The 27143-nt window shown below is 35.8% G+C and overlaps 1 protein-coding gene across 1 annotated transcript; it reads left to right on the forward strand.

Annotated features, from left to right (window-relative positions):
- Positions 1-168: 168 nt before the first annotated feature.
- LOC104069488 (long-chain fatty acid transport protein 6-like) lies at positions 169-24244 on the forward strand (the record flags this gene model as incomplete). Its single annotated transcript, XM_009579452.1, has 5 exons — positions 169-682; positions 9624-9830; positions 12015-12173; positions 13225-13349; positions 24050-24244. Coding segments are annotated over exons 1-5 (1200 nt in total), but the record flags the coding sequence as incomplete, so codon positions are not given.
- Between the last annotated feature and the right edge of the window lie 2899 nt (positions 24245-27143).

Genomic DNA, 27143 nt, shown 5'->3' on the forward strand with positions numbered 1-27143 from the left:
CCTGACCGGGAGTTGGTGCAGGCTTCCCAGGGCGGCGGCGCACCTCTCTGGAGGAGGAGAGGTCGGGAAGAGCCTCAGCCCTTACCGGCTTTCTCCTCAGACTCCGCACCCTGCCTGGCTGCTCCCCGCGTCCCGACTCCGTGTGTCAAGCGGCCTGGCTCTAGGGAAATGAGTGGCTGGGGCGACCCTTTTCCATTCCCGATGCTGCCCTCCTGGGTGCCGGGCACTGCTGCCGGGATTGTCTCCTTGCACCTCCTCCAGAAACTCCTCTTCCCCTACTTCTGGGCTGACCTGAGATACCTGCTGAAAGTATTGATGTATGGGCTGAGAGTGGAGATGTACCGGCTGCAAGGGAGGATTGTCACCGTCCTGGACCAGTTTGTGAAGCTGGCTGAGAAGCAGCCCCACAAGCCGTTCCTCATCTACGAAGGGAAGGTGCACACCTACCGGGATGTGGACAGGAGGAGTAACAGAGTAGCGCAGGTCTTCCTGCGCCATGGGGTGCTGAAGAAGGGTGACACGGTGGCCTTGCTGATGGGCAACGAGCCAGACTTCATCCACGTGTGGTTCGGACTGGCCAAGCTGGGCTGCGTGGTGGCTTTCCTCAACTTCAATGTCCGCTCCAGATCTCTCCTGCACTGTGTCAGTAGCTGTGAGCCCAAGATACTGGTTGTGGGAGCAGGTAGAGTATACGCCTGATTCGTACATCCAAAGCTTTTAATGTCACATCTCCTTGGTGTATGTCTCTGCAGCTGCTTTATTGAAAAGCTGATTTCCAGATGTTCACAGAATGAAAGAAACCTAGGGCTAGAAGGGGCTTCAAGAGATCATAAAGCTTTAGCCCCTCAGGCAGAACCAAGTATATCCATGCTTTGGGGACATCCATTTAACCTTTTTTTTAAAAAATGTGCATTGCAGGAAAGTTTGCAATATCTAAGTACAGCCTGTTCCAAACATCTAATCGCTTCAGTAGTTGCTTAATGTGTCTCAGAAAATATTAAAATGATCTATTAAGAATAATTTCCCATTCCTTTTTAAATGGTCAATTTTAATGTTATTTAAGTCACGTACTTTCTTCTCCTGTACTATCTCCCCATCTTTCTAGGGATCAAACTAGAAGGTCTAAGCTCAGACTGTACAACCTCTGCTGTACAACTGTTCGCAGAGGTATGATAGTCTTCCAGGGACTAAAATTGAGAGGTTTTTTGTTTCAGGTGTAGCACATAGGAGGTTGATTTGTAATAACCAACTTACTGTTGGCGTTGGATTGTAGAAGAAATTGCTGTGTTTGAATAGGAGGTAACAGTGAGTGTTGTGTAAGTTTCCAAAGTATTACATTTTTATTAAGTGCTTCAAAACAATTTAAAATCTTCATGTAGGCATATTGTGCATTGTATATTCAAATTTGGCTTCAATTACAGAGGTGTGTAAGTTGAAGACAGGTCCAAAACCTAAACTTGCCTCAGCATTTATGATCAAGAACCTGCAACGTTAAAAGATCACACAGAACCTTGACATTTGGTTGGAGGAGGATATTTCAAAATATTAAATATTAATGTTGTCCTGCCTCTCTAAAATTATTATTTCAAGTCTACTCTGCCTTATTTCTATTTCACAGGCTGTGGGGTTTTGCATCCATGACACCTAAACGGTGGAATTTCCTTCCATCTGTTCTCTGCTGTTGCAAATTTGTGCTTTCAAAAATACATTTAAGATTTTTCCCTTGCATATTTTTTAATTACAAATTTTGTCATTCTGGTTGTATATGGTATGCTTGTTTAATAATGCTTGGTAATTAAAACAAGCTAATGAAACAAAAGCCAATTTAAATATAATCCCAAAACACAGGATAACAATGCTTCTGAACTGACATTTTGCCTTTTTCCTTACTTAATTTAAAAAAATCTCATTTAACACCCTCTGATGAATATATGCTTTTGAGTATATGGATTGAGGAATGGAGTAAATGTTCAGGAAATTCTTGCTCATGGACTCTGGTGAAGGAGAACTTTGGATCAAAACTTCTATCTAAGAGTATTCTTTATTAAAATGAAAGGTTAATTAAGGAATGAAAAAAGCATTTGCAACACAGGAACGGGGTCCGTCTTTCTCCACTTTCAATTTGTTACTAGCAGCTGATAGTAAAAGCGACTGTGTTGAAATAACTTGGTCTGGGAGTCTGCCTCAGCTCGCAAAAGGAGAGCTGCGTACAGACGGGTAATACAACAGAGATACCAACAAATTGGTATCTGAGCTGGTCTTTTATGCGTTGGTCTTCTTACTTCATTCATGGGTTTTAGTCTCTGCATTAAGTTTGTCAGTCCCTTGAGCCTGCAAGGCTTCACAGTATTCTTCTCCGGGACTTAGAGGCTCTTTTTTATCTGTATCTGTGAAAGAAGTTGAGGTTCTGTTAATGTCCTTGTAATTGGCCATGTCATATGGAAAAGGAGCCTCTCCAAAGGAGTCCAGGTTTTGCAACTGAAGGTTCGTATACCATTCAGTGACTGTGAGGACTAACTCATACCACTCTTGAAACAAAAACATATTATACATAATTATTATACATAATAATTTCCCCCTAATGTTTATAAAAATTGCAGGGCAGCATTTAACACTGAGGTTACAGTCAGTTAGATAATCCTCAGAGGTCTGTTAAACATCTTTTTGTCCAGTGTTAGTGTGTGTTTCAAGGGATTCTTCCTTATCGGTAGGCATGACTTGAACTTTCTTGTGTGTTTTGCTCTTGTGACACCATTTTCCACAGGATTGTGCATACCTTGGACATAGTTGGGTTTTTTTCAAAATATTCACACTAAAACCAATCAACCTGTGGTCCAATATGTATCATTGTCATAGTCATGCATCATGTTTGGCAACTAAGATTGTTTTTTTATTCAGAGATTAGTACATAATGGTATTATTTCTGGATAATGGAAATTCTAATTTTCAAAAATATGTAGGTTTTTCATCCTCCACAAACAAATATAGGCTTGACTTAGCAATTCTGTTTCTTGTAACAGTTACAAAATGATCTTTTCGATATTTTGGATGACCTTCAATCTTTGTTCATATACTGCAGCACAGCAGAAATCATCCCCTTAACAATTTGACCATTAACTGTGCTCAGCAAGAGCAAATTTACTCTTGAAATTCTTGTCTGTAATGGCACATTAAATTAGGAACCTGTATTCAAATCCATTTAATATTAAGGTTTCATTTCTGCTAAAGGGAACCTTCCACCTTCTGCTGATATCTGGAACAATTCCCACAAATAATTGTTCATTGCTGAATCTTCCCTGCTCAGAATGGTGGTGTAACCTTCCTCTGCGTGAGATGGTTGCATCTTGCAGCTTCTTTTGGTACATCTTGTCATTTTTCCAAAATGCTTTTATTTTTTAGAAGTGTGATACCTCTATCCAAATAGGCTGGGTACTATTTGTGGTTGCATTTTCTTCCACGCCTTGTTCAGTCTTTCATGCTGCCTCTTGCAAGATCACTCTCATCTGTGGAATTTGTACTCTTCAGTTTTGTTTTGTGCCTGCATATTTTTCAGAGGTTGTGGTTTGGTAACCCTGTCCAATTAGTATAATTTTGTCTTTCCTTCAGCACTTGCAGTCAGACTTTCTTCTGGTCTGACAATTCTCTGATATTTTGATTGCTTTTTCTAACTTTAGATGGGAGTCTTCCAATAGTACTTAAGTTTTGGGGGTTTGGTTTTGACTTATGTATTCTACGAACTCTCTGCAATTGAATGTTTTATTCTTAAGCCTCAGATATGTTATAAAAACTTCAAAATTTCTCCCTCCTGTTGGTTTCTTGTATGAAACAGGTATCTCTAAAAGGTTGAATTTTTTCTATGACAGCAATGTTGTTTTAATTAATTTAGCACAGTCTAGTAACTTGGTTTTTTCCCTCTCATCCAACTGCAGGCTGTAAGGCAAATATAGATTCTCTGATTTGCCAATACTTAGACTTTGTGTTTCTTTCCAGTATTTTCACTTGCCTTTGCGACAGAGAGAGAGTTTTTGCTTTAGCTACTTTCATTTGTCTGCTGCCTTCCCAGAGCGTTTAGCTCTTGTGTTAATTTGTTATGTAACATTCTCACACTTCCATTCCCAGAAACACTGTCTACCACCACTCCCATTCTGGGGAATGTTTTTTGAAAGAGATTCAAAAGTTGGAGTTTAAAACTGCATTTTTAATAAAATGGCAGTTAACTAACATGTAAGTAAACGAGGAACTTGTAAAGGAGGAAAAAAGCAGCTGTATGCTCTTCTCTCTATAAGATTGCCAAGATTAGCTTACTCTAACAGCAATCTGACCTGTTTAAAAGGTATTTGTCCTTACTACATGTGTTACCAGATTATGCCACCCTTATTTTTGAAACTACTGGTTAAACAGAAAAGTAAGATACTGCTTAAAATGAAGGCACCTTTTAAGGCACTGTGTCCTTTCTAGGGAGTATTTCAATTCATTGGAGTCTTGCTTGAACAAGGGATTATATTTTATCTTTTGGACAGTACTTGTGTGACAGCAATACTATTGAACAACACCTGCAATCTAGTGACCCACCAGAAAGGTACAAATGGAATTTGCCATTGCATTTATAGTGTGTTGCTACTCAGAAGTGTTCAGCTCTTAGTAGTACATCCCAGATTGCCATCATGACTTCTGATGCAAGGATTCAGCTGTGAAAGGATTGTGTTACTAAACTCCGTGATATTGGTTTACATCAGTCCTGATAGCAAAGGCTACTCGGGGAGTGTACATGTTGCATGGACACATGTGGGCACCCTGCTCTATGTGGGCCTGCTTGAGCAGGAGTATTGGACCAAGATGACCTCCAGAGGTCCTTTCCAACCACAGCCATTCTGTGATTCTGCAATTCTGTACAGAATTACATCTCCCAGCTGTGTAAGTATAGCATTTTCCTGGCAAGGATTCTTTACTCTTGAGGCACCAGCAGTGCTTTCTGCTGCTGCTGAGTGTATTCTGAACTTCTTGCCATCTGAGCTCAGAACCAGGGTTTACGCTGGCAGGAGTAAAGTTCAGATAGAAGTGTGTCTGCATCCTGGAGAAAGACAAACAAAGTCTTTTTTGGTATTTGTGAATTATTGGTATTATATGGTATTATATACAAGTAGCAGTATAATCTCTCCTATGTTAGTTACTGAGTGGAAAAAAAAATGGATTTTATCAAAACAATCTTTTCTTAACTATGTGGAAAAAAAAGCTGTTTAGATCTAAACATTTAGGACAAGGAAACCGTAGAAGACCTGCAGAAGGCACTCTTATCTGCTCTGTTAGACACCATATCTCTTTGATCACTTCCTTTTGTGTCTCTGTCCCAGATGGCCTTTGGGTGGAAAACAGTGCCAACTGTGATTCCCAAGACGCTTTCTATTTTACTACCTTTACTGCCTTCAGTGGTATCTCAAGATACCAACACTGATCCTGAGCCATAACTGACTTTTATTTCTGTTATTATTGCTTAGTGAGAATAAGTGCTAAGTGTAAGGAGTCACTTGGGGGATCAAGTACAAGTAACAATTATTTTCTGAGGCCAGAGTGGGGAAGAGTTTGGACTTGCCATAGCTTCCTGAGCATATCGACCAGGGTACACATCAAAGTTACGTAACAACCATTTCATACAGTTTTGTTTCTGAGTAACTTTCTGTTCAGTACAAGTTGATCTCATAATCTGTTGTATTCCTTTCATCAGTGTAGGACTGTGTCCTTGCCAACAGGCTGCATTGTTTCTTTGCTAGAAAGTAACATAAAAAACCTTTTGTGCAACTTGAAGCGTAGGACAGTAGTTCAAAACCAAAACATAATTTCCTTGCTTTCTCAAAAGATGTAACTGAGTTATGTACTCATGTGAATTTGATATAACAGTTTCACAAACTTTGTGTTGAATAATGAAATGCATTAAAAGCAAGAGAGGAAAAAAAAAGCAAAAAAAGTGGAGAAGCATATTCATCTTGACCAATTACAATTTTTTTTTCCCCAGTAGAAGCCAAATAGTTAGCAAATGGTGAATATTCATATACAAACTATGTAAACAACGCACACAGAACTGCTGACTACATTGCCAAGCTTTAGATAAGCAGTCATTTCTTCCAAAACAAATAAACCAAAACCTGAATATACTTTCGTAGTGTAAAAAGCAAACAAGTAGTTGAGAGAAACCACAAGCTTATGTAGCTAAATTGCTTTACTATAATTGCTTTCCTATATGGTAAAGTACACATACCAGGTACCTCCAGAAATAATCAAACTGTAGTGTCTCCAAGAGGGCTGTTTCTTCCTGACACATGGACAAGATGATACGTAAAGACCAATGAGCCCTACACAACATCTGGCACAGAAGGTCTTTGTTCATGGAACAAAACACTAGTTGACTATCATCAGAAGTATTCTTTGGAAATATGTTAGTACAACTGAGAGTTATCTTCAAACACCCCATGCTCCTGTGTGTTCCAGAAGTAATTTTCAGTTTCTGGCACTCTGAATACAGCTGTTTTAAATTACCCTTTCTTATTCAGGAAATCACTTATTGTTTCTGCTGTGTCTGCTATCTAACTAGAAATTTCTTTCAAGATAACATATATTTACAAGCTCTTCACATATTGTTCCAAGTACTAGATTCCTGAGCACAGAAGAAAAATTCTACTGTAACCAACAGTAGAATAGATAGCCTCTGTGCAACAACAAAAACCATAGGTTTTATGGGTGTTTAGAGAAACAATAAGCAGTGTGTATAATTTGAAGATTGATCTTAATTATTTAGACTAAATATGTTTCAGTCTACTAAAAGGGAACTATGCCCTCCTGTCATTCTTGAATCTTAAATGATTGTGTCTGTAGAGTTGAAATTAATAGTTGCCATCTTTCTTCCTTTGGAGGAAGGAAAGAAGAGAGGGAAAAAGAAGAAGAAGGGGTAAGTCCTCTTCTTTTTGAGAGTCTTGCACTTCATGTTACTCGAATACACAAAGAACTTGGTGCACATCTTATCTAGAACTTCTGAATACTAAAAAATTAGAAATATTTGTGAATTTCTTCATGTCATGCAGTCCTAAACAAAAATGTCTTCTGTAGAGAAGTTAAGAGTTGGTAGGTAATACAGCTTCATCTTCATCACTTTCAAAAATGTAGAAAACAAAACAATTTAAGGAAATGCAAGAAGGAATGAATTTATCTATGGAAAATAAGCAAATGCCATAATGATCCCTTTGGTATCTGCAGTATTTAAAAAGGGTGACACTCACTGAGGGTTTTTTTTGCCAGGCCTTCTGCAAGAGGATAGTTTTCAATTAAACAATAGGTGAAATTTCATTTACGATTACACTTTAGTTACACAGGATAATTTTGCATGATGACTTTCATTGGGCAGTTTTTCTCAACATTTGTACATCATGTTTGTTATCTGGTAAGGACACTACACAGGATGCACAGGTGAGTCTGGTTCAAATGTTTACTTCTTAATGATCCTTAACAATTAACGATCCTTAACATCTTTGCTGGCACTGTAGTTTGAGCTAGTGCACCAATAAAGAATGACAGAGAATGCTATATTCTTTTAGTATTTTTGAGAACAGAAATGGAGCTCCAGCCACTTCTAACACCTGTGTTTCTTTTGCTAGGTTCTCAACCTAACTTGTACCTACACAATCTATCATCAGTATATTTAGGAGACATATATGTATATATATGCCTAGTAGGAAGACAAAAATCAGTATTAGAAGGTAGTAAGTATATAGTTATGCTTTCACACTTGGTTTATTAATAGCTGGTTTTCATTAGAAATAATGCGGTCGTATTTTCATATTTATTACTTGAAAAATATACCCTAATTTTAGAATACAACAGCAAAACAGAATTAATATGCCAATGAACCTTGACTTTCAGTGCATCAGGTTTCCTCCAGTTAATGCTATTGTTAACATTATTTTTTATTCACATTTTTTTCATTCTATTGCTATGTATAGTGGAAGGGAACTGTTCTCCAATGATTCAAACAAAAGGCTATCTGTCTTTTAGATTTTCGTAATTATTTGGGTGATTCCTTCCCGAAATCATTCTGTGGTGCAAGGAAGTTAGAACACAAAAATTTTAATGTCACACTCCATCAGATCTATTTGTTAAACATTCATAAAATATATAGAACTTGTACTCTGTAGGCTTTAGGTTTGTAAGACGTATGTTTTGTTGGCAACAGTAGGCTATATCTCTGTTATAGTAATAGAGATTAGTAGGTCATTCATTGAGCTATATACAGCAATTCATCATTAGGAAAGTAGTTTTCTGAAAGATTAAAAATCTAAAAGTCTTCAGTTATTTTTGTGTAAAATTTATGCAAGGGGATTCTATTAGTGGTATCCATATTTAATAATTGTGAAATGAGCTTGGAGTTGACATCAGGATTTCAAATGCTGTCTCTGGCAATACCTCATTATGAGGTTCTGGGTGAGTCATATCAACTTCGGTTGTTTATTCAACTATAAAAATTTAAATAATAACATAAATTTATACCCACAGGGATATTTGCAAGATTAATTACATAGGCTGAGATCCAGCAAAGCACTTGAGTGTAAATAAGTTTTTAAGTATATGAATAGTTCTATTGAAAACAATATTATTCCTATTCTTGAGAATTTTCCTGGATTAGTACTTTAATGCCTGTGCAGTGTTCTGAGAAAGTGCCAGATTGTAAAAATGCTTAGAGATATAAACATAAATACCAAATGTATTGCTTAAGGATTGGCCTCTATTTATATTTTTTCTTTTTGTTTAATCTGGGACTCTCTCTCATGGTTTCTTTCCTGGTAAGCCAACAAAATACATCTTATTTATGCTGCTGTTTTTATTTTATAAAAGTGAGTTTGTATTTATATTCAGGTAAAAGCCAATACAAGGAACAGGCTTTCAGTGAATGAACATGTGATTATAAGAAAATAAAATTGTCTGATGTACCTAAAATCAGATTCATTAAGGTATCTAAAACACTCAAAGCACTACATAAATAGCCATATGGTTCTTTGGCAGTGTCTGAATAAGGCACGGGCCTGTATCATATTTCTATTTTGTGAAATTCAGGTACCTACATATGTGATAGTTTTTTGTCTGTGTGTTTGTTTTTAAATTAGTCACTTGTGTGCTTTTGAAAAAAATACTGCTCCATGAGAGATTGCTTTTGAGGGCGTCCAGGGAAACCTGCACTGTCATTACCACCTATGTATATATTTGGTTTGCATCTTCAACAGATTTCTTCATGATTTATTTGAAGTTGAAACTTAACTACACTTCATTCTGGTCTTAGCAATGACCGAGGGTTGTCCAAAATGAGGTGGAAAGCAGCAGCTAGTAATCAGTGCTCACCATTTTGCCTTGAGGGCTAGCTGACAATTAGACCTTGTGGGGTCAGCAGTATTTTTACCACATTATACCCTGTTTTCAGCGAATTTTCATTCTAGTTCATCATTATTTTATTGAATTTGTTTATGTCCATGGCGATGACTTTCATCCTCTTTCTGTTACAAAAAGTAAAACTTTCAGAGGAAAAATACTTTATTCACTGGTTTTCTGAAGACATAATGTAACATTATTCTATGTTAATTTTTAAGATTTGCTTGGGACACTAGAAGAAATTCTTCCTAACCTCCAAAAAGATGTTAGTGTTTGGATAATGACCAGAGACTCCACTTTTCCAAGTGTGCATACCCTTTTAGACAAAATAGAGGCTGCATCTGAAGACCCTGTTCCAGTTAATCGACGCTCTGCCAACAACCTCAAGTCATCTGTTTTATATATATTTACTTCAGGAACAACAGGTACAGGTCTGCTAAAGAGTCTATGTTATCCTTCAGCTTTCATCTAGAAACTTAATTTTCTGAAACGCTAATCTTTTGGTTCATCTTTTCATAGTAGATTATCATATTTCTTATCTAGAAGCATTATGGTAGAAAATAAGTATATTTCCTGTCAGTGACTGTTTATATATATGTCAGTGGTTTATGGGCTTCTCTTCTGTTTTTTCCTGCCACATTGTGCAAATATTATGAGAAGCTTTACCTCTTACTACTTCGCAGCTGTTTATAAAACGTTTTGCTTTTTCAGTGGGTTTACAATTATAATAAATATTATTTTGTGATCACGTACCACTGCCTAGCTAATATAGCTAACATTGTATCTAGAACTTTAAAAAACAATCTTCACAAACAAATAGACATTTGTTTTTTCTTCATTAAGTCATGTTCTATGCAGGTCACTGTAGAGGCAGAAAATAGGATTAAGTTACTAGCCTTTTAGTTTAGAAACAGATGGCTGAATTTATTACCAGTGCTCCAGCAGCTAAGAAGCTAAGACTAAAAAAACTGATCACTGACATGAAAAGCAGCATGATGTTGTTAGGATAAGCAGATTGGCATTCTCATTCAGCTGAACACAACAGTTTTAGTCACAAGAAGATTTAAAATGAAGATGTGTTTTACGGCTTCATTCCCTCATACAAATAATTATTTAATTTATTTGCTTCAGGTTCTAGGGAAAAATTAGGAAATAAAAATGTCAGTCTAGAATTAAAAAATTAGAAAGGTATAAATATTGTCAAGAGGTCAGGTATGTTTGTAATACTACTAATATAAATATGGTTGAGCTTGCTGGTTAAAAGTAAGGAGTTTTAGCTAAAAAATATTATAGAATTCTCTAGGTAGAAGGATTTTGTTCTTATAGCTGCATTCAGAATATCTATGTCTCAAATTTCAGTTATGTAGAATTTAAAATATTTTTGAATGCTTGTATGTATTACATTAATTTACATTGGATTTCTTTCACGTACCATGTGACTAAAAGAGAAAGGTCTGTTTAGTCTGAAGAGTGTGAAATAACTAACTCTAATCTAAAGTAACTGAGCATTTTCACACTTTTTGATAAAGCAAGAGCATAATGTTGCTCCTAAAATCAATAACTGGTAAACTTAGTTAAAAGAAAGAAGTTATCTTGCATGTTCTGTAGTCAGCTGTCTGTAAAGGCAGAAGGAAAAAACTCAAGACTCTGTAGAGCACTTCTTGCTCTAAGTGGTTCATTGGCAATTTAGGCTTATTGCCTTTTCTCTTTAGTGTGATGGGTTTTGGAATAGCTTTGAAGTGTAGCTAGAATCTCCATAGATTACACTTCCAGTGAACAGCTTTAGTTAAGTCTTCAAATGAATGGTAGCTTTGCTAGAATAGGTGAGAAAACTTTCTGAACCATTAAATTTTTTGAAATTTTTAACAGTTCTCACTGTTCCTCGTCAGGACTCAACCTGAAATTTGTGTGTGTATGTGAGAACGTATGAAGCAAGAACACATTCCCAACTCAAAATAATGTGTACCAGAGTAGTAGCCCAAGAAGCTCTTGCATGTGAGTCTGTGTGTTGCTAAACAGAATTTCTGGGCTGAACCTGAAGAAACTCATTAAGAAGAACCTAACTGGAGTGGACTTTTTGCTGGATTTTTTTTTTTTAATTCTACATAGTCTTGATAGCATTCTAAACCAAATAGGTAGACTTAAATGTACACAGCCATTACAGGATCTACTTCCTGTAGATCCCATACCTTTCTTAATTACATTACAGTCTCTATGACTCTTGCCTGAAAGAGATCTAGTGTGATGCCTCTTTATGTTAAAGGAGGTCCATATGTACAGTAAATGCTTCTGGCCCTTTGTTGGTTCTATATAATTTGATAGCGTGCTAACCATGGAGTTTTTTCATGTTTCCACCTATTTCAATTGACTTCACATCAGATTAAATAACTAACAGACGAGGTTACACACTTTATGTGTACAGAACAAACATGCAATACTGTATTAACAGCCAGTTGTCTATTAATGGCCGTCTAAACAGATGGCTGAAAATTTGGTTACGGAAGAAAGAATTGATTCTTTTATGATTTTAGAGACCTTACACAGGAAAAAAAATAAATTGAGTTCTCTTTAAGAGAAGCTTTATGCATGGTTTTATGTTTTCATTACAGGTCTTCCAAAGGCTGCAGTCATCAGTCACATGCAGGTTCTTAAAGGAGCTGCTGGATTGTGGGCTTTTGGTGCTACTGCAGAAGACATAATTTATATTACTCTGCCTCTTTATCACAGTGCAGCATCTCTTCTTGGCATCGGTGGATGCATTGAATTGGGTAGGGCTCATTTCATTTAATTGCGTCGTTAATAGAGAATTAATTATTATAAAAATGTATAAAACACACTTAAGTTCACTGCCATTAGGGAAACTAATGCTTTGTTGAAATCAAATGAATAGTCTTTTCGTAATAGCTTTATATTTCTGTATTTTGGGGATGTGAGGGTGTTGTAATAGTGAAGGATCTCTTACAAGCTCTCTTTGCGGTACTGGAGAAGAATTAGTTGTAGTCATTTGTGTCTCAAATGATTTTGCTTTCTTTTATATTTAGGCAAAAAGGAATTTAAGGACGTATGTAATATTTTGGCAGTGTGTATAGCTCATTAATATATGTACAGCAGACTAAGCATTGTACAGTGGAATAGAACTAAAATGTATTTTGGTGAACTTAAAAAGACTGACAAATACATTTATAGTGAACATTCAGCTTTGTCATATATCATTAGATGATATATAACTTTTTTTCCATTTAATTTCTGGACTGTTTTGGCATGGACAATAAAACACATACTTTACTGAGACCATGTAGGTGTCTCAATGACTCTCTTATAAAAGATTTATTTGGAACTTGACGGCAAATATTTCCTGCTTCCTGAAGCATAAAGGACAAGTCAGAGCAAGGGAAAGATCATTGGATTATGGATTAATTCTGTCTGAATCTGCATTGATGACTACTTTCTTTGTTGAAAAATGAGGTTTTAGTGATACCCAAATGATTTGCTAGTTCAGACTGACTTTTCTGGATATTTTCAGTAAAACTCTTTTGAATAATGTTACAACACCAACAAAGAGAAGCTGTCTTCTTGCTTTTAACCTCTTATCTATCCGTTTCCGGTCTCGCTAAGGAGGAGACTGGGTTCATCTCCCTTCTTTGTCTACTGGATTTGAACACACATCTTCTAATAAAACAGCTTAAATACCATATAGTTCTCTGAATGAGGCTGCTCTTAGTTCCTCTTATGTTCTGTTTTGTAGAAATAGTGAACATAGCTAGCTAAGCTGCCATATAGAGAAAATGCTTCATTTCCTTTTCTACTGTTTCCATAAAGGTGCAACCTGTGTGTTAAAAAAGAAGTTCTCAGCCAGTCAGTTTTGGAGTGACTGCAAAAAGTACAATGTAACTGTCATCCAGTACATTGGAGAACTTTGCCGTTACCTTTGCAGCCAGCCAGTGGTAAGTGGAACCAAAATGATAGCTATTCATCTCTAAGTGATATGTACTTTTATTGTTCTTAATGTGGTTATGTTAAAAGGGAAATAAAACTGTACTGACCCTGTCCCTCCACTCTTCTTTTTATGTGAGGTTCTTCAAATATTTGGTGATCTGTAGACTGTAAAAAAACCAAATGGCTTGAATCAGGAAGATGTTAAAGTATTAAAAGAAGAGATTTCAAGACTGAAAACTGATTCGGTATCATTTGGTGAAAAAATACTATTTCACAGAGTTTCACAATGTCAGTTCAGAAAACCAGGACTACTGTTCAGTGTCTTTTCAGAATTTTCAGAACTTTGTTTCTTGGCACATAAGTATATCAGAGGTCTCAAGTTTTGTAGGTCATGTTATAGCACTGTTTTGGCTTGTGGAATGTGTGTGTTTTGAGACCATCTAAACCATATTTTAAAATTTGGAAGGGGTTTGGCCTGGGTTAGCAGCTCAAAGGAAGAATGCTTTTTGTTCCGATTAGAAAGCTCTTCCAGACAACAAAGCTAGTTTTGTTAAAGTGACGTTCCTCTCTGAAACTGTGTTAGCCCTTGGCAGTCAGTGGTGTGATGGTCTATCTACATGGTATCAAGCACAAAGTGTGCTGAACCTGTTGTAATTACCAAGTATAGCTGACTCAGGTTAACTGAATTAACTCTTGATCTGGCTTTTTTCTGGTGTGTTTCTGTATCTACCCACAGATGAAAGAGAGAGCCCAAGATGTTTAGGCTAAGCTAAATGCTTAAAATTCGTTGGAATTAATTCAAGATGTATAAAATAATACAGACGGAACAGATATAACCTGTTGCATAGCAAACCCAACTATCTACTTTCTATCCTCAAATGCTTGTGGTAAATGTGTCAAAATGAATACAAAACAAACATTCATAGTCCGGTATAAACTAAAATTCATCTTGCTAATGCTGGCAACTTCTATCCATTTATGAGCTGCAGGTTGTCTTATTGTGTTTCAATAATAAATCCTAAATGTTACATCATGTATTACCTTACGTGGTTAAGAATTTTAATAAAAGACTTTACACAGTTACTTATGATCATAAACAGCTTTTATTTTGAATACTAAATAAAAATAAATAACGGCTTCCAAGTACCTGTATAACATTAAGCAAAAAGAACTGTATCCTCTTTTAATTTAACAAGATGTTTAGGAGAACACGAAGAGATTTGTAAAAATGTACAAAGTTGGATGCAATGTAACTGTTACATCTTTGAACATTCTCCCTTTGCCTCTATCATAATTTCATTTTGTGATTTCAAAAAAATAATCAGTGGTTTATTTCTTTTCAGTGAATTTTACTAAAATGACTCATCTCTTAGGAAATGGTGCCAATAATTCAAATTAATTAATCTGAAAATTCTTTTCTAATCCAAGTCCTCATTTTATGATTTTCCAGAATAACCTCCTCCTTAAGCAGTGTTCTCATAATTCGAAGAGAATGCAAATCAGTCTTGTTTTCCAGCAGAATAACAATTTGCATCAATATCTCAAGTTGCTGACCAAAGAATGGAGAAGGTCAGTGTTCATAAGACATTGGATTTTTTTTTCTCCTGAAGATTTTCAGAAGTATGTTTTAAGTAATGTAGCGGTGGGTCATAGATCCTACGGCACTATCCACCGCTGGCTGGGATATGAAACCAGAATAGTGATATCTTTCTCTCTCTGCTTCTTTTTTTTTTTGGTGGGTTTTTTTAAAATTTTTTTTGTTTGTTTTTTAAACCTTAAAATAAAATAAACAAAAAGTTACAGCATAACAAAAAATCAAGTTAAAGACCATAAGGAAAATGAAAACATATGAAGGGCCTAGCTTTTATAAATTGTGACTTTTCTTCATTCTGGGCTAACATGATTTCCCCAAAGTCATATCCCTTCTCTCAACACATCCCAACTTTTGCTGTGTTTGCAGCCTCAGATATTAATTGTTCCCCTTTTCTGTCCTTTAACTGTACAGTTAGAGCATGGCATTTTGTTTTACCCATTTTATCCTGTTCAGTATCTTAAAGCAAGAATGATAGATTAATATACTTCATTTTCTAAAACAAACTCCGTCATTTTTAAATCCTTACCAAGTCATCATAAAATTAAAGGAGTTTTAAATTTTGCAAATAAAGTTTTTTATACCATCATTAACTATTTATATACTATATACTATATACTATATTTATACCATCATTAACTATTCATTAATTATATAATTATTCTATTTATTAATTTATGTAAGTATTTGTCATGTTAAAACTGGAAGAGAAACATGTTCACACAAATAAGTGGAAGGATTTTAAATATGTTGTCCAATGCATTATTATTTTTCAAATAGGTAAAATAATTTGCTAAGTTGTTATCCCTCTTTAAGTTTCATTAACTTAGAAGTACTATATATACTAGCAGCATGAGAAAGATGTGGCTAATAGAAGCTTTAAAGCTCTATGAAGATACTATGTGGGCAGTGTTCTCAAGGTTACAGTAGTATAAAGCCCTTCTAATGAACATAGAGTAAAACCATAGCAATTATCTTAAGTGTTTCAGTTGTTTCTTTAACACTAAACTTGAAATAAATGGTATATTTCTATATAGTTGCAGGCCATAGAGTGGCCTCTTATTTCTTAGACTTTGAACAGAACTTTTGATAAGTCTCTGTGGTAGCATATAGACTCTTGGCTTAGCTTTCCTTATTAGTTTTGTCTTGTTTGATCTTTCTGCCTCCCACTCACATCTGCAACAGCTCTTGAAGACTCTTTTGCAGTAGAATTTTTCTGAAACCTGTTCTGCATCCAGTTTGGTTTAGTATCCTGTTGTCTGGAAAGAACATTTGTTAGAAAAGGAAGTTGTCTTTTTTCCTTAAATAGGAGTGCAAAGACCTTGCATTATGTAACATTTTATCTATGAATGCTGGGCTCCTAAATAAGTGAGTAATCCTCATGCTGCTCTTTTCCAAGCTCTTCTTCTTCAGTCTTTTGATCATAGTGAAAGTACAAGAGCCAGCATTGTCGGTTAGTAGCCGTCAGTAGCTACAAAATGGATCCTGCTCTAAGATATTAGCACGACTACTCCAGTGAAAGAGAATATTCAACAAATTAATAACTTGGTCTTGCTGGCTGACATTTCTCAAAGTCTCTGTTTATAGTGATCTACAAAATTTCAGAAGTATAGCATAGCATAGCTCCCTATTTCCTCTCTAAGCAAAGGCCTTGGAAATACTTCTCTACTAATCTGTGGAAATATTTGGCTTAGAGGGTTGCAGCACATTTAAAATTTAACATTTAAAGTGTATACAAAATCTTCCTAATGCACTTGCAGATTTATTTCAAATTTGAAGTAATGAGCTATTTAAATAATACATTGTGTCCTGAAGTTTTTGGAAAGATAGGAATGGTAATGCAGCATCTCTTTCCTGCTTTTCTGTAAAGGAGACCTGAATCCTGTAGTAGTTTACAGACAGAGGCTAGAAATCAGTGTGCTGTCTTCTACTCTCGTAAGCTGTCATACGTTATGACATTAATTGTATGATTTATGATACCTTGCATGAACTTGGTAAGCTCTCTATTAAAACCAGAGTTCACGTCTGCTTGTATTTGAAGTCTATTTCACAATTAATTATATCATTGCTTAGAAATTTTCTTTCAATATCTGTCCTGTTTTATGTCCATTTGGTATTGAGCCAATATTGTCCTTTGGCATCAGTAACATTTCCTATTTCCTTGGGGTTACCTCAAGTGTATAAGACCATGTATATCAGCTTTCAGACTTTGTTTTGTTAAGCTGAAGCAAGCCAATCTCTCTACTAGATCCAGTGTTTGGCCAAGGTTTCTTTGGATGGGATTAAGCTCTCTGAAGTGACTTTAGAAAAGATGCTTAAGGATTTATTTTATTAAAACTCTTCTGTGTTAGAACAATAGTAATTTAGAAGGAGAAAACAAGGAAGTTGATGCTGCTGGGACAAGCAAACAGAAAGAACACTTATTTCCCTGCTGTTGACTTAAGTGTTGTGGGAAGGGGTGTAAGAATGGGGTTTATGTTGGATAGCACTTTCTCGCACCTAGAAACGGGTTTCTTTGAAGGAAGGCAATTTGGTAGTTGGGTAAGGAAGGAAAAATGAGTCAGCAGGCACTTCTCTACAATTCAGGTTTTACTTGGCATCACATTTTATTCCCTGTTAAAGTTTAGCTCAGTTTATGTTCAGTACTGGAAATTGTTCTTTCTCTTATCACTAAAATGTGGAGTGGAAATTTGTCAAGCCCCTTTCAGGTTTTCAGCATAAATATTTTATTAAATACCCCAAACATGTAATGTGTCACGGTTACGGATAACCACATCTGTACCTTCCATTTGAAGTCTCTGAATAATCCCTATATGTCATTACAATTTTATTTACTGGGGAATTTGCAATTTTTTATTCTTCTAATAACCTATGTTTTTTTTAAAGAAATCTGCGACCACTTGCCTATGTCGTAAGCAGACATCATTCTTAATCCAAGTTGTTACCGATTTACTACAGTATTAACAGTGCCTAAAAGAAGGATTGAACACTGTTTGTACATGCAGTTTGAGAAAATAGGATTTTTAGACTAAGAACTTCTTCAGCACATCTGAAATGAAGCTTAGAGATGGACCTGGGATTTGGAAGCTTGTATTTTTCCCCTCCAGACAGTATCAGCTGATCTAATAAAAAATACACTGTTTATCACAACAAACTTTGTCTGTACTTTAAACTGCCATGACTACAACAACAGTATTATTTTTAAAAAGTGTGTTTAAAAGCAGATTATAATCCATTTTGGCTACTGCCTTCTGATATTTAAATGTCCTGACATATCTCTCTTGGACTCCATCCACACGATGATCCACACGATGTCTGTTTTCTCGTTCTTCCCACTATTAAGGTTTTCAGGTTTTCTTCCTGAAAAAGTCTTCTGTAATGTTTGTAGAGTTCCTTTGACCTTAGGAAGCATTGATTTTCCATACCCCAAAACAGCACTGAAGGCTAGTTGAGATGTCTAGTTCTAGCATGGTGGCTCAAGACTTTTCTGTGTCTTTAAGAGGTCATATAACTTGACCAATTTCCTTCCTTCCAGCTTCTTTTCCTAGATACTCATCTTTTGGGTTAAGCTAGTGGAGTCATGCAGAAAATGTCCTGATAGTGAAGCCTAGAAATCACAATCATACAAAGGGAAGCTTTATATTGCTCACAGAATACTGTCTGCAATGTGGAGAGCAAGAAATAATCTGTGCATGCTTTAATGCTCTGAATTGACCTTCGGTAAGTTTTGTGTATTCACAATTTGTTTTGACTTGTGGGCTACTGGGGCAATCACCAAAAATACAACTATCTACTTCGTATTACTGGGTGGAACACAGATAAAAATGACTTCTTTTATTGGTAGATATTTTCTGAGGAAATAGAAGTACAGCTAAAGAAAACATTAGAAGAGCTAAAGGAAGAAAACTCCTGTTAGAATCTAGTCCTGTTAGATTATCAGGAGATTGATTAATGAAAGCATGGTGAGAGTGAGCTATACTAAGTAGCAAACAACCAATTCCAGAACTGGAAGGATGTGTCCTGTTCCTTGAATTCCTGTTTCTTTCTTATGGTGCCTCTCTTCAGTACCCTTCCTGTTTTCTTTTACTTGTATTTTTAACTTTGGGCATGTATTTTACTCAAAAAATCTAGTCACAATTTATCATTAGGCATTACTGAAAACTGAATGTAAGCATGCATCTTGAAGAATTTATTACATCTGTCATCATAATGGCAGTAGGATATCTCTCATCTTATATTCTGTCTACTAACTACCTGATGCCCCTTTTTTCAGGGCTAATGTGTCAATAGAGAACTGGTGAATGTGTTGTTATACGCGTTCCTTGTAAATACATGAATGTAAACCATACGTGGTCTGTCCATCATATTTTATATTTAACAGATGTTTGCATATCTCAGGCCCTGAGATTGCTTTTAGTTTCATCAAGGCCATAATACAGGAAACATTTTACGCCTCCTTTGCTTGAAGTTACCTTTGCTTCTCTCCATTTGTCTTTTCCTGCTGCAGAAATGGTAAAAGTAGGACAACTAACCTCTTTTCTTGTATTCTTTTAAAGCAACTGCTAAGTACATTTTTATATAGCTGCAGTCATGAATCCTTCCTGCACCAATTAATACACTGTTGATGGCACTTTAAAAGGCATTTCTTCTGTCAACAACTTAATCATGTAGGTAGTCCACATAGTTTACAAAGAACTCTTAAGGAGGAAAGACTGGGAGATGAAAAATCCCAGGTATGTGGTGTTTAATGTAATAAGGCAGATCTTGACTTGTCAATTAATTACTATACAAATGAAACAAGCATTCAAAATGGAGAAATAGTGTGTCAGAAACTGATTTATGATGTATGCAGATATTTGATATAAAGTTCAAAGATCTTAGCAGAATGAACTGAAGAAAAGTCCAGGTGTAAGGTAAGAACAGTTCTTGCTTATTAATGCTTCAAAAAGGCATTGAAAAAAATGTTTCACCTTTACTATTAGAAATAAGTGCATATGGACTGAATCCCCGTTTTATTTCAGAATCACTCTGTAAGAAAAGAAAATCACAGTGCAGGAAAATAAATAAATAGACATTTTTAAAAACTTTGGAAAGATGTTCTAACAACCTACTATTCTAAAATCTGTCTTCCTAATTATCTGTTGAGAACTATTAATCACATTCAGAAACACAAAGCATGAGCAAATTATCACAGGGCGCACATTACTTGAACTTATTTGTGATAGTTGACCAGGGTAAGGCACTGAGTCCTTCGTAAATGAGATATTGTGAGGAAATATGGCTTTTAGTGAAGGAAGTGTTAACTAGGTACTATGCTGTTGCAGCAGGCTAAGAATATGCATGCAGACAATTGCTGCATATCAAGTGTTGTACGGTAACTGGCTGATGTGCCACAGCTAGTTCAAGTGTCAAGAATGGCACAGGGATAGCAGAGCCTATCTCCCAGAAGAGATGTGTACTAGGTGACTCCTTGGAATTCCTCCTACTCCTATAATTCTATCTACTCTACTCTAAGGGAAGCTAGCTGATGAAATGCTGTCTGAATATGGCAGAAATTCAAAGCATGACTGTTTGGTGCCATAATCTGTTTAAAGCATAAGTTTTCCTGCATATTTAATTTATTTCCATTTTCATACATTAGGATACCCTAAGTGTGCATCACTCAACCATGTTTCTGGAATTTGTTGGAATTATCATCCCTTTTTCTTTCCTTCTCTTATGTATTGCATTTTAGTTACCATGTAAGTTTTTGGCCACAGTGCCCATGGATACCAACATGCCTGCCCTGAAGTTGGGATCTGGCTGTGATGTGGACAATAATACAGATGATGAATACATAGATCGAGTCATGAGAAAGATGTTAAAATGGCTAACTCCATTTTATTTACTGTGGTTCACTTTCCATTGAAAGTTAATTACACATAAAGCTAACATGAATTAATGTCATATATTAGTTATAGAAAAGTTTAGGTAACAATATGTAAAAAATAGCTATATGAATTTGCTCACATGTAAAACTAATGTGAATTATCACTGTTTAAAGTTTCCCTTTTTATAATCATTCTCTTCATACTTATTAAACCTGCTGGGAGATTAAATTACATATAGTTTCCATTCTCACAGTTGAAAGACTGCTAAATGCATGACAGTTTGTATGCCTTTTCCCCAGAAAGCCTTGCAGTGCTCTTTGGGGTATCTTGTATCAACGGGTGGGTACAACTGTGGCGGAGCTGACTACATCACAAATACGGCAGTTGCAGCAATGCAGTTTAACAGAAAATTTACCTTAGTTGTGAAGAAGTGAATTACTGCCCTCTTTTAAGAAACTTTGCTTTCTGTGATCCCTTCTTGATGACATCATACACCTTCTTTGTGTTTTTGCAAAAGGGCTGAATGCCTTAAGGGAATACTTCTTAAAGTGAGATAGTCACACATTGTATGTTTGATAGGTGTTAACATTGCAAGCACAGTAGAATGCTGACCTGTCAGGTTTACTCTGTGTCTTTTCCACTAGAGAAACAACTTTGTGCTGTAGTGATATAAACCAGCCAAAATACCAGGAGGAATTGACGGAATTGAAGTAACCGTACTTATAAATGATGCTGTTATTTGTCCTTTTGGGAAAAAACCATAGGCCATTGTTTTCTAGTTCATCCTAGTTTGTGTCTTTTCAGCAAACAGCCATCAATGCTTTTATTTTTCTTAAAGTACAAATAATAAAAGCAAACTCACCTGCCTATTAAGTTGGTCTCTAGAGATTTTGAATGTTCCTAGCCTGATGAATGACCCACTTAATTAGTGTGTGTATATATACGCACATATTTGCCTCATCTGTTCATTGTGGAACAAAGGATTTCTGTGAAAGAATCTCTTGTGCTATTTTTCATATCTTAGCAGAGGTGGTACCTTTGAATAATTCAGTGGCGTCGGCAAGGGGTAACTGCAGTTCAGTTGCTGACATGTTAGTTTCAGTTTAGCAATGAAACTGTAAGGACAATAAACCACTTTGAAAAGTTTTAAGTTGAGCTGAGTGGAATGTTCCAAAGATGGTAGACAATTTTCTGGGGGAAAAAAAAAGAGTTAAAAGCTTTCCTGACAGAGTTCAAAATCGTACTGAAACACTTTCTCTTAAAAAAGGAACACTTTCATTGTTCGTTGACAGTAGAATGATTTTGAATGTGTAATGTAACAGACCTTATTATTTCAGATATATGAAAATCTACACTGTTGCATTGTGATATTGCATCTGAAGTTGAAAAAACAAACCATTCCAAAAATTAGATCTATGGGCAATTTTTAGACACCTTGTTCCAGGCTATGTCCATGGTCAGTTTCATTGTACTATGTAATACAGTACTTGTTAATAATTATTTAGCATGAAGTCAGTGAAGTATGTGCTTGTGTGTTTAGAAATGACTTTTGCATCTAAAGTAAGGTAGGAGAGGAGAAGGGAAAAGGGAAGAGTTGGGTTGTTATAAAAACAGAATGGTTAGTGACCGAGGGAGGCTGATGAGTGATGTAGTTTTGACGTAAATAGCGGGATAATGCCTCAGATTGTAATCTGCCAAGAGCTATCTGCATCTAGTGAAACAGGTGAGTTCCTTGCTGAATCATTCCAGCAGGAGGACTTAATTTCCAGAAGAAAGACCCTGAAGCTCAATAAAGGAAATTTGTATCTTTCTATGAGTTACTGGTTTTGAAGAGGAAATAAAAAAACTTGGTCGGTCTTTGTGATTTAGGGGAGGAACTTAAAATTTCACTGTGCTTGCAGTTTTTGTTACAGAAGTGAGAATTCACAATCCTCATGAAAAATTGAATTTGGCCAAGACATAAGCCTCCGAGGTGGACTCCTGTCTATATACTCAGTAGAAGCTTCACTGTTTTTAACATCCAAAATATTTGAAGATTCCTGTTTCAGTCAGCTGATCAGATCTCTTTGCAGAAATAATTTTCTGTGCTTTTATGCCAGATTAAAGGTGCTAAAATGGATTTTCACTATAAAGACATACCTAATTCATACTGGATTAGAGTTGGGAGGGGAAAAGAATAGAAAAACAGAAAACAGGGACTAGCTGCTTTCTTTAGTATATGTAAGTGGACGTGTATCTATGTATACACATACACATAGATATATATAAAAAGAGTATGAAAATGTGCATATATGTGCATGTGTATATAGAGAGGTATTTGTATAAGTGTACATATATAGAGGTATTACAGACAGTGTTGCGGTATCAGAGTGCTATGCAGTTCTAAAGGTATATTTATTTTGTGCTGTCTCACTTCTAGGGCATTCTGTATTGCCACTTGCAATGATTAAAAAAGGAGTCTTATTTTAAAAGAGATGAAATTAAAAAAAGAAAAACAAAAAACCATTTTAGATCTTTTGCCTTCTGATACTTCAGCTTAAATGTAACTGTATTTTAAAGGTGCTCCATGCAATCGCAAGGTTTGGGAATGTATTCATAAAATTAGAGAGTCTTACTGAACTGGATGAACACATACTGTTGTGTTTCTTGTAATAAAACATGGGAGCTGATGACAGTAAAGACTCAAGACCACCAAGAAATAATGTATTCCAAGTAACATTGAACAAAACCTTGCAAGTCTTAATATTGAAAGAAATACAGAAGATGACTCATACGCAATGTGTGGGAAGGAACAGATATTGCAAGTGTGTGAAATCTGATTGTTTCTTATAATCAGTCTGAAGACACAAGAAAGTAACTATTAATCTCTGCTGACTTTAATCCCTTGACAGAAATAATTCCTGCCTTTCTCTTTCTTCCCGGTTTTCTAATTCCTCTGAGTGGAAACAGACAGAGATGATACAACTTTTAAAATATGGAAGCATTTCTATAAATTAATGTAGCCATTATTCAGAAATAATTTGCTTGTTCAACAAGGTGATAGGTTTTTGATTGCAATTTGCTACATTGTAGCCATAGGCGAGCTATGCCAGCTTTCTTTAATTCTTAATTGTTGTTTTTCTTTTTTGTTGTTGTTGTTTATACTTGATGTATTTAAAGAAGGTACATTCTCCCTACAATATATGCAACAATCAAATGCAGTTATCAGTATACTATATTTTAAATTATTTTTTTCTTTTTTTAACAGAAGGAAGGAGAAAAAAATCACAAAGTCCGACTAGCAGTTGGAAATGGAGTAAGAAATGATGTATGGAGAGAATTTTTAGACAGATTTGGTGCTGTTAAGATCTGTGAGTTTTATGGTGCTACTGAAGGAAACATTTGTTTCATGAACCACACAGGAAAAATTGGATCTGTTGGACGCACCAATTTCTTTTATAAGGTGACTATTTATTTACATTGTACTTTGTAAAAGGGAGCGCTGAAGGTAAATGTGTTTCTTAGTTTGACGACAGGACGTGGGGCTGCAGTCATAAGTCCAAGGTAAATTTTCTAACTAACTTAGTTATTGCAAGTTTAATTGACCCTTTGTAAAATCTTGGCTGCCAAAATATTGCAGATGGTGCTTAGCACCCAACCCAGATATACTTTCAGCAGTAACACAGATTTTTCTTAAAGTCTGCAAGAGTCAAAAAGGCCTTGCCTCTCTTCTGACAGTTTTGAGTAGGTTCCGAGTATCATTTCAAATCTCCACTATATTAAAGGACAAAAGAGGAAGTTGGATTTGTTTTAATACTAAGAACTCCTCATCTGTGAAATAAACATACAAGTGTCCTGTTCTGATTTAGTGTTCTCCAGATTATATTTAGAGCTATTTTCAGAGAGTATATTTATATTGCATATTACTGTGTAAATATTTGGCATAAATGGGAGTTAATAGTAATTAAAATAAAGTAACATATAGGCAGATATAGCTTTAAGAGATATTTTATACCTAGGTGCAATTAAACATAAGTAACTCAATTAAACTACTCTACAACTAGCCTGTATCATTATTCAGAAATTTCAAAGATAACACAATACAAATATAATCACTGTTGATTATATGACAGACAATACTTGGCAAGGGTATTAATTTAAAAATTTTATGCCTTTTATCTACCAAGTCTGCTATTTTTATTTGGTTTGTTCTAGGTTAGTAAAACTAGAAAAAACATACATTTTTTTCACTGCTTATTCGATAGTCTCTGTTTCGTATTTCATCAGCTTTGACAATGGAAGTTATATGTCTTCGGGAAGAGGAATACGTATTTATATCACACATGGTGGCTTTTCCTTCATCCTTCTGAGTAAATGAAGAAGAATTTATTTCAGCTTGAAATTCACAGATAGATTTTTCCCTTTGGGTCCTGTTAACACCATCTCTTAAATGGTTTGAGAAGTCAGTAAGTAACGTGTGTCCCAAGCTTTAGCTAGTAATATGAAAGATTATTTAGCAAGGCTTTCTAGCAAGGAGACTAGGTATTTAACATTATGTTGTTATTTATGCCAATTTTTACTCTTCTTGAAATAAATAGGACTACACACATTGCCTAGAATTTGCAAATTAACTGAGATACCTATCTATACTGGGATACCTATCTACATATACAAATCCTGCTGACTTAAGTGGCGTTTGTGCTCCTGAGGAGAACTGATCGTAAAATGTCCTGACAAAACATTTTTTCAGAGGATGATGTAAAAATATTGTTTGGAAATACGTCAGAGCTATCTTCTGATGACATGCAAATAGTCTAGGTAGCATATGTCCCAGGGTCCACAACTTCAATACAGCATCAGCACATTACGATCACTGCAGACTACTTTACAACTCGGCGCCAGAGGAATTCTTCACTTCTGGGATAGGAACCCAGGCTGCAGGGAGGAACCTGGAAACACTCAGAAAAACACAACAAGAGATAGTGTGTTTTTCAGAAACTGTTGAGAGCTCAGGAATTTAAGCAGACCAACTGCTGGTTCTCTATTCTACATGACTGATGCTCTACATGACTGTCGTATGCATGGTGGACATCTGGTGCTGGTGGATGTCTCTAGAAGGGTACAGATCCACTACAGGAAATCAGGAATCTGGAATTCATGGAGTAGTAGGTGAACCAGGAGCCTTAGAGCTGATGTTAATTATTGTTTCAGACTTTTCTAAGCCACATGCTTTAATTATTTTAAACCTTCTTTTTTCTAATCTTATGAAATTTTACATTTGTTCCAAACCTCAGTAAATTTCTTTTCAGTATTTCCGAACTTTTGACAGAGTTTTGTCATAAGTCATTACCCTTTTTGAAATACTATGTAAAGGTTACAGCAGATAAAGGATTAGACTTGAAATGACCTACTTATTGATTTAATTACCTGTATTTTTAATCAAGTAGTGTGGGGGTTTTGCATGTATTAATAGTGGCATTTCATATGTCAATAACATATGCTGTTTGTGTTTCCAAAAGGAAGATTAGTATTTGGGGGCTTTTTGCATGTGAAACATGCTACTTTTTCCTCTTTAATGATTGGACTTATGATTTGGGTTAGTAACTGCAGATTAGGAGAAAAAATAGCTCATGCAAACTACAATTAAAAAATAAATGCAGTTGTAACTGAGTACTGGATCTCACTATAGACATCTTTTCTATAATTTATATACTATTCCAAGTTGGGACTGTTACAGTGTATGGAAACATCAGTATAGTCTGCTAAGATAATTATGGATTGTCCCCTTACATACTCAGTATGAATATGGAAAGACTATAAGATATTTTATGAACTGGAAAAAGCCATTCATTCCATTTGCCTTGGCTTTAAATCAATTTTATTCTGTGTTTTTCAATACTCTCTTTTCCCTAGAAATAAATCTACAGTAAGTCTTCAGTTACTTCTGTAGTTTCTGTCATAAGGAAAGTAGCTAAAGCACATTATTTGTGAGCAGGCTCAATATTTAGCTACTACCATTCTGCAAGGGGCCCGAGGTGTATTGGCTCCCCACCCTTTCCCCAATGTATATACATTTGGCATTCTATGACTGTAGAGTTTGAGGGAAGAATGAAGGTTGTCACTGAAAACCAGATTCAGTGCAGAGACGAACTACCTCGCCTTGGTTACATGGGCATGGTATGTCTAGCCAGGTCAGTGGGTGGATTATATGACCCATTTTATGTGGGAATAGAATTGCCCCAAATCTCTTCCAAATCAAGGAGGTTTCAGAGACTACTCCAAAGCTCCATCAGGAGCTTTTTCGTAAGTAACATGTTTTGATCCAGAGCATATCCCCCCATAATCCGAGAGGAAGAAGTTAA

Source organism: Fulmarus glacialis, unplaced genomic scaffold (assembly GCF_000690835.1).
Source record: "Fulmarus glacialis isolate BGI_N327 unplaced genomic scaffold, ASM69083v1 Scaffold37326, whole genome shotgun sequence".
Classification (NCBI taxonomy): Eukaryota; Metazoa; Chordata; class Aves; order Procellariiformes; family Procellariidae; genus Fulmarus; species Fulmarus glacialis.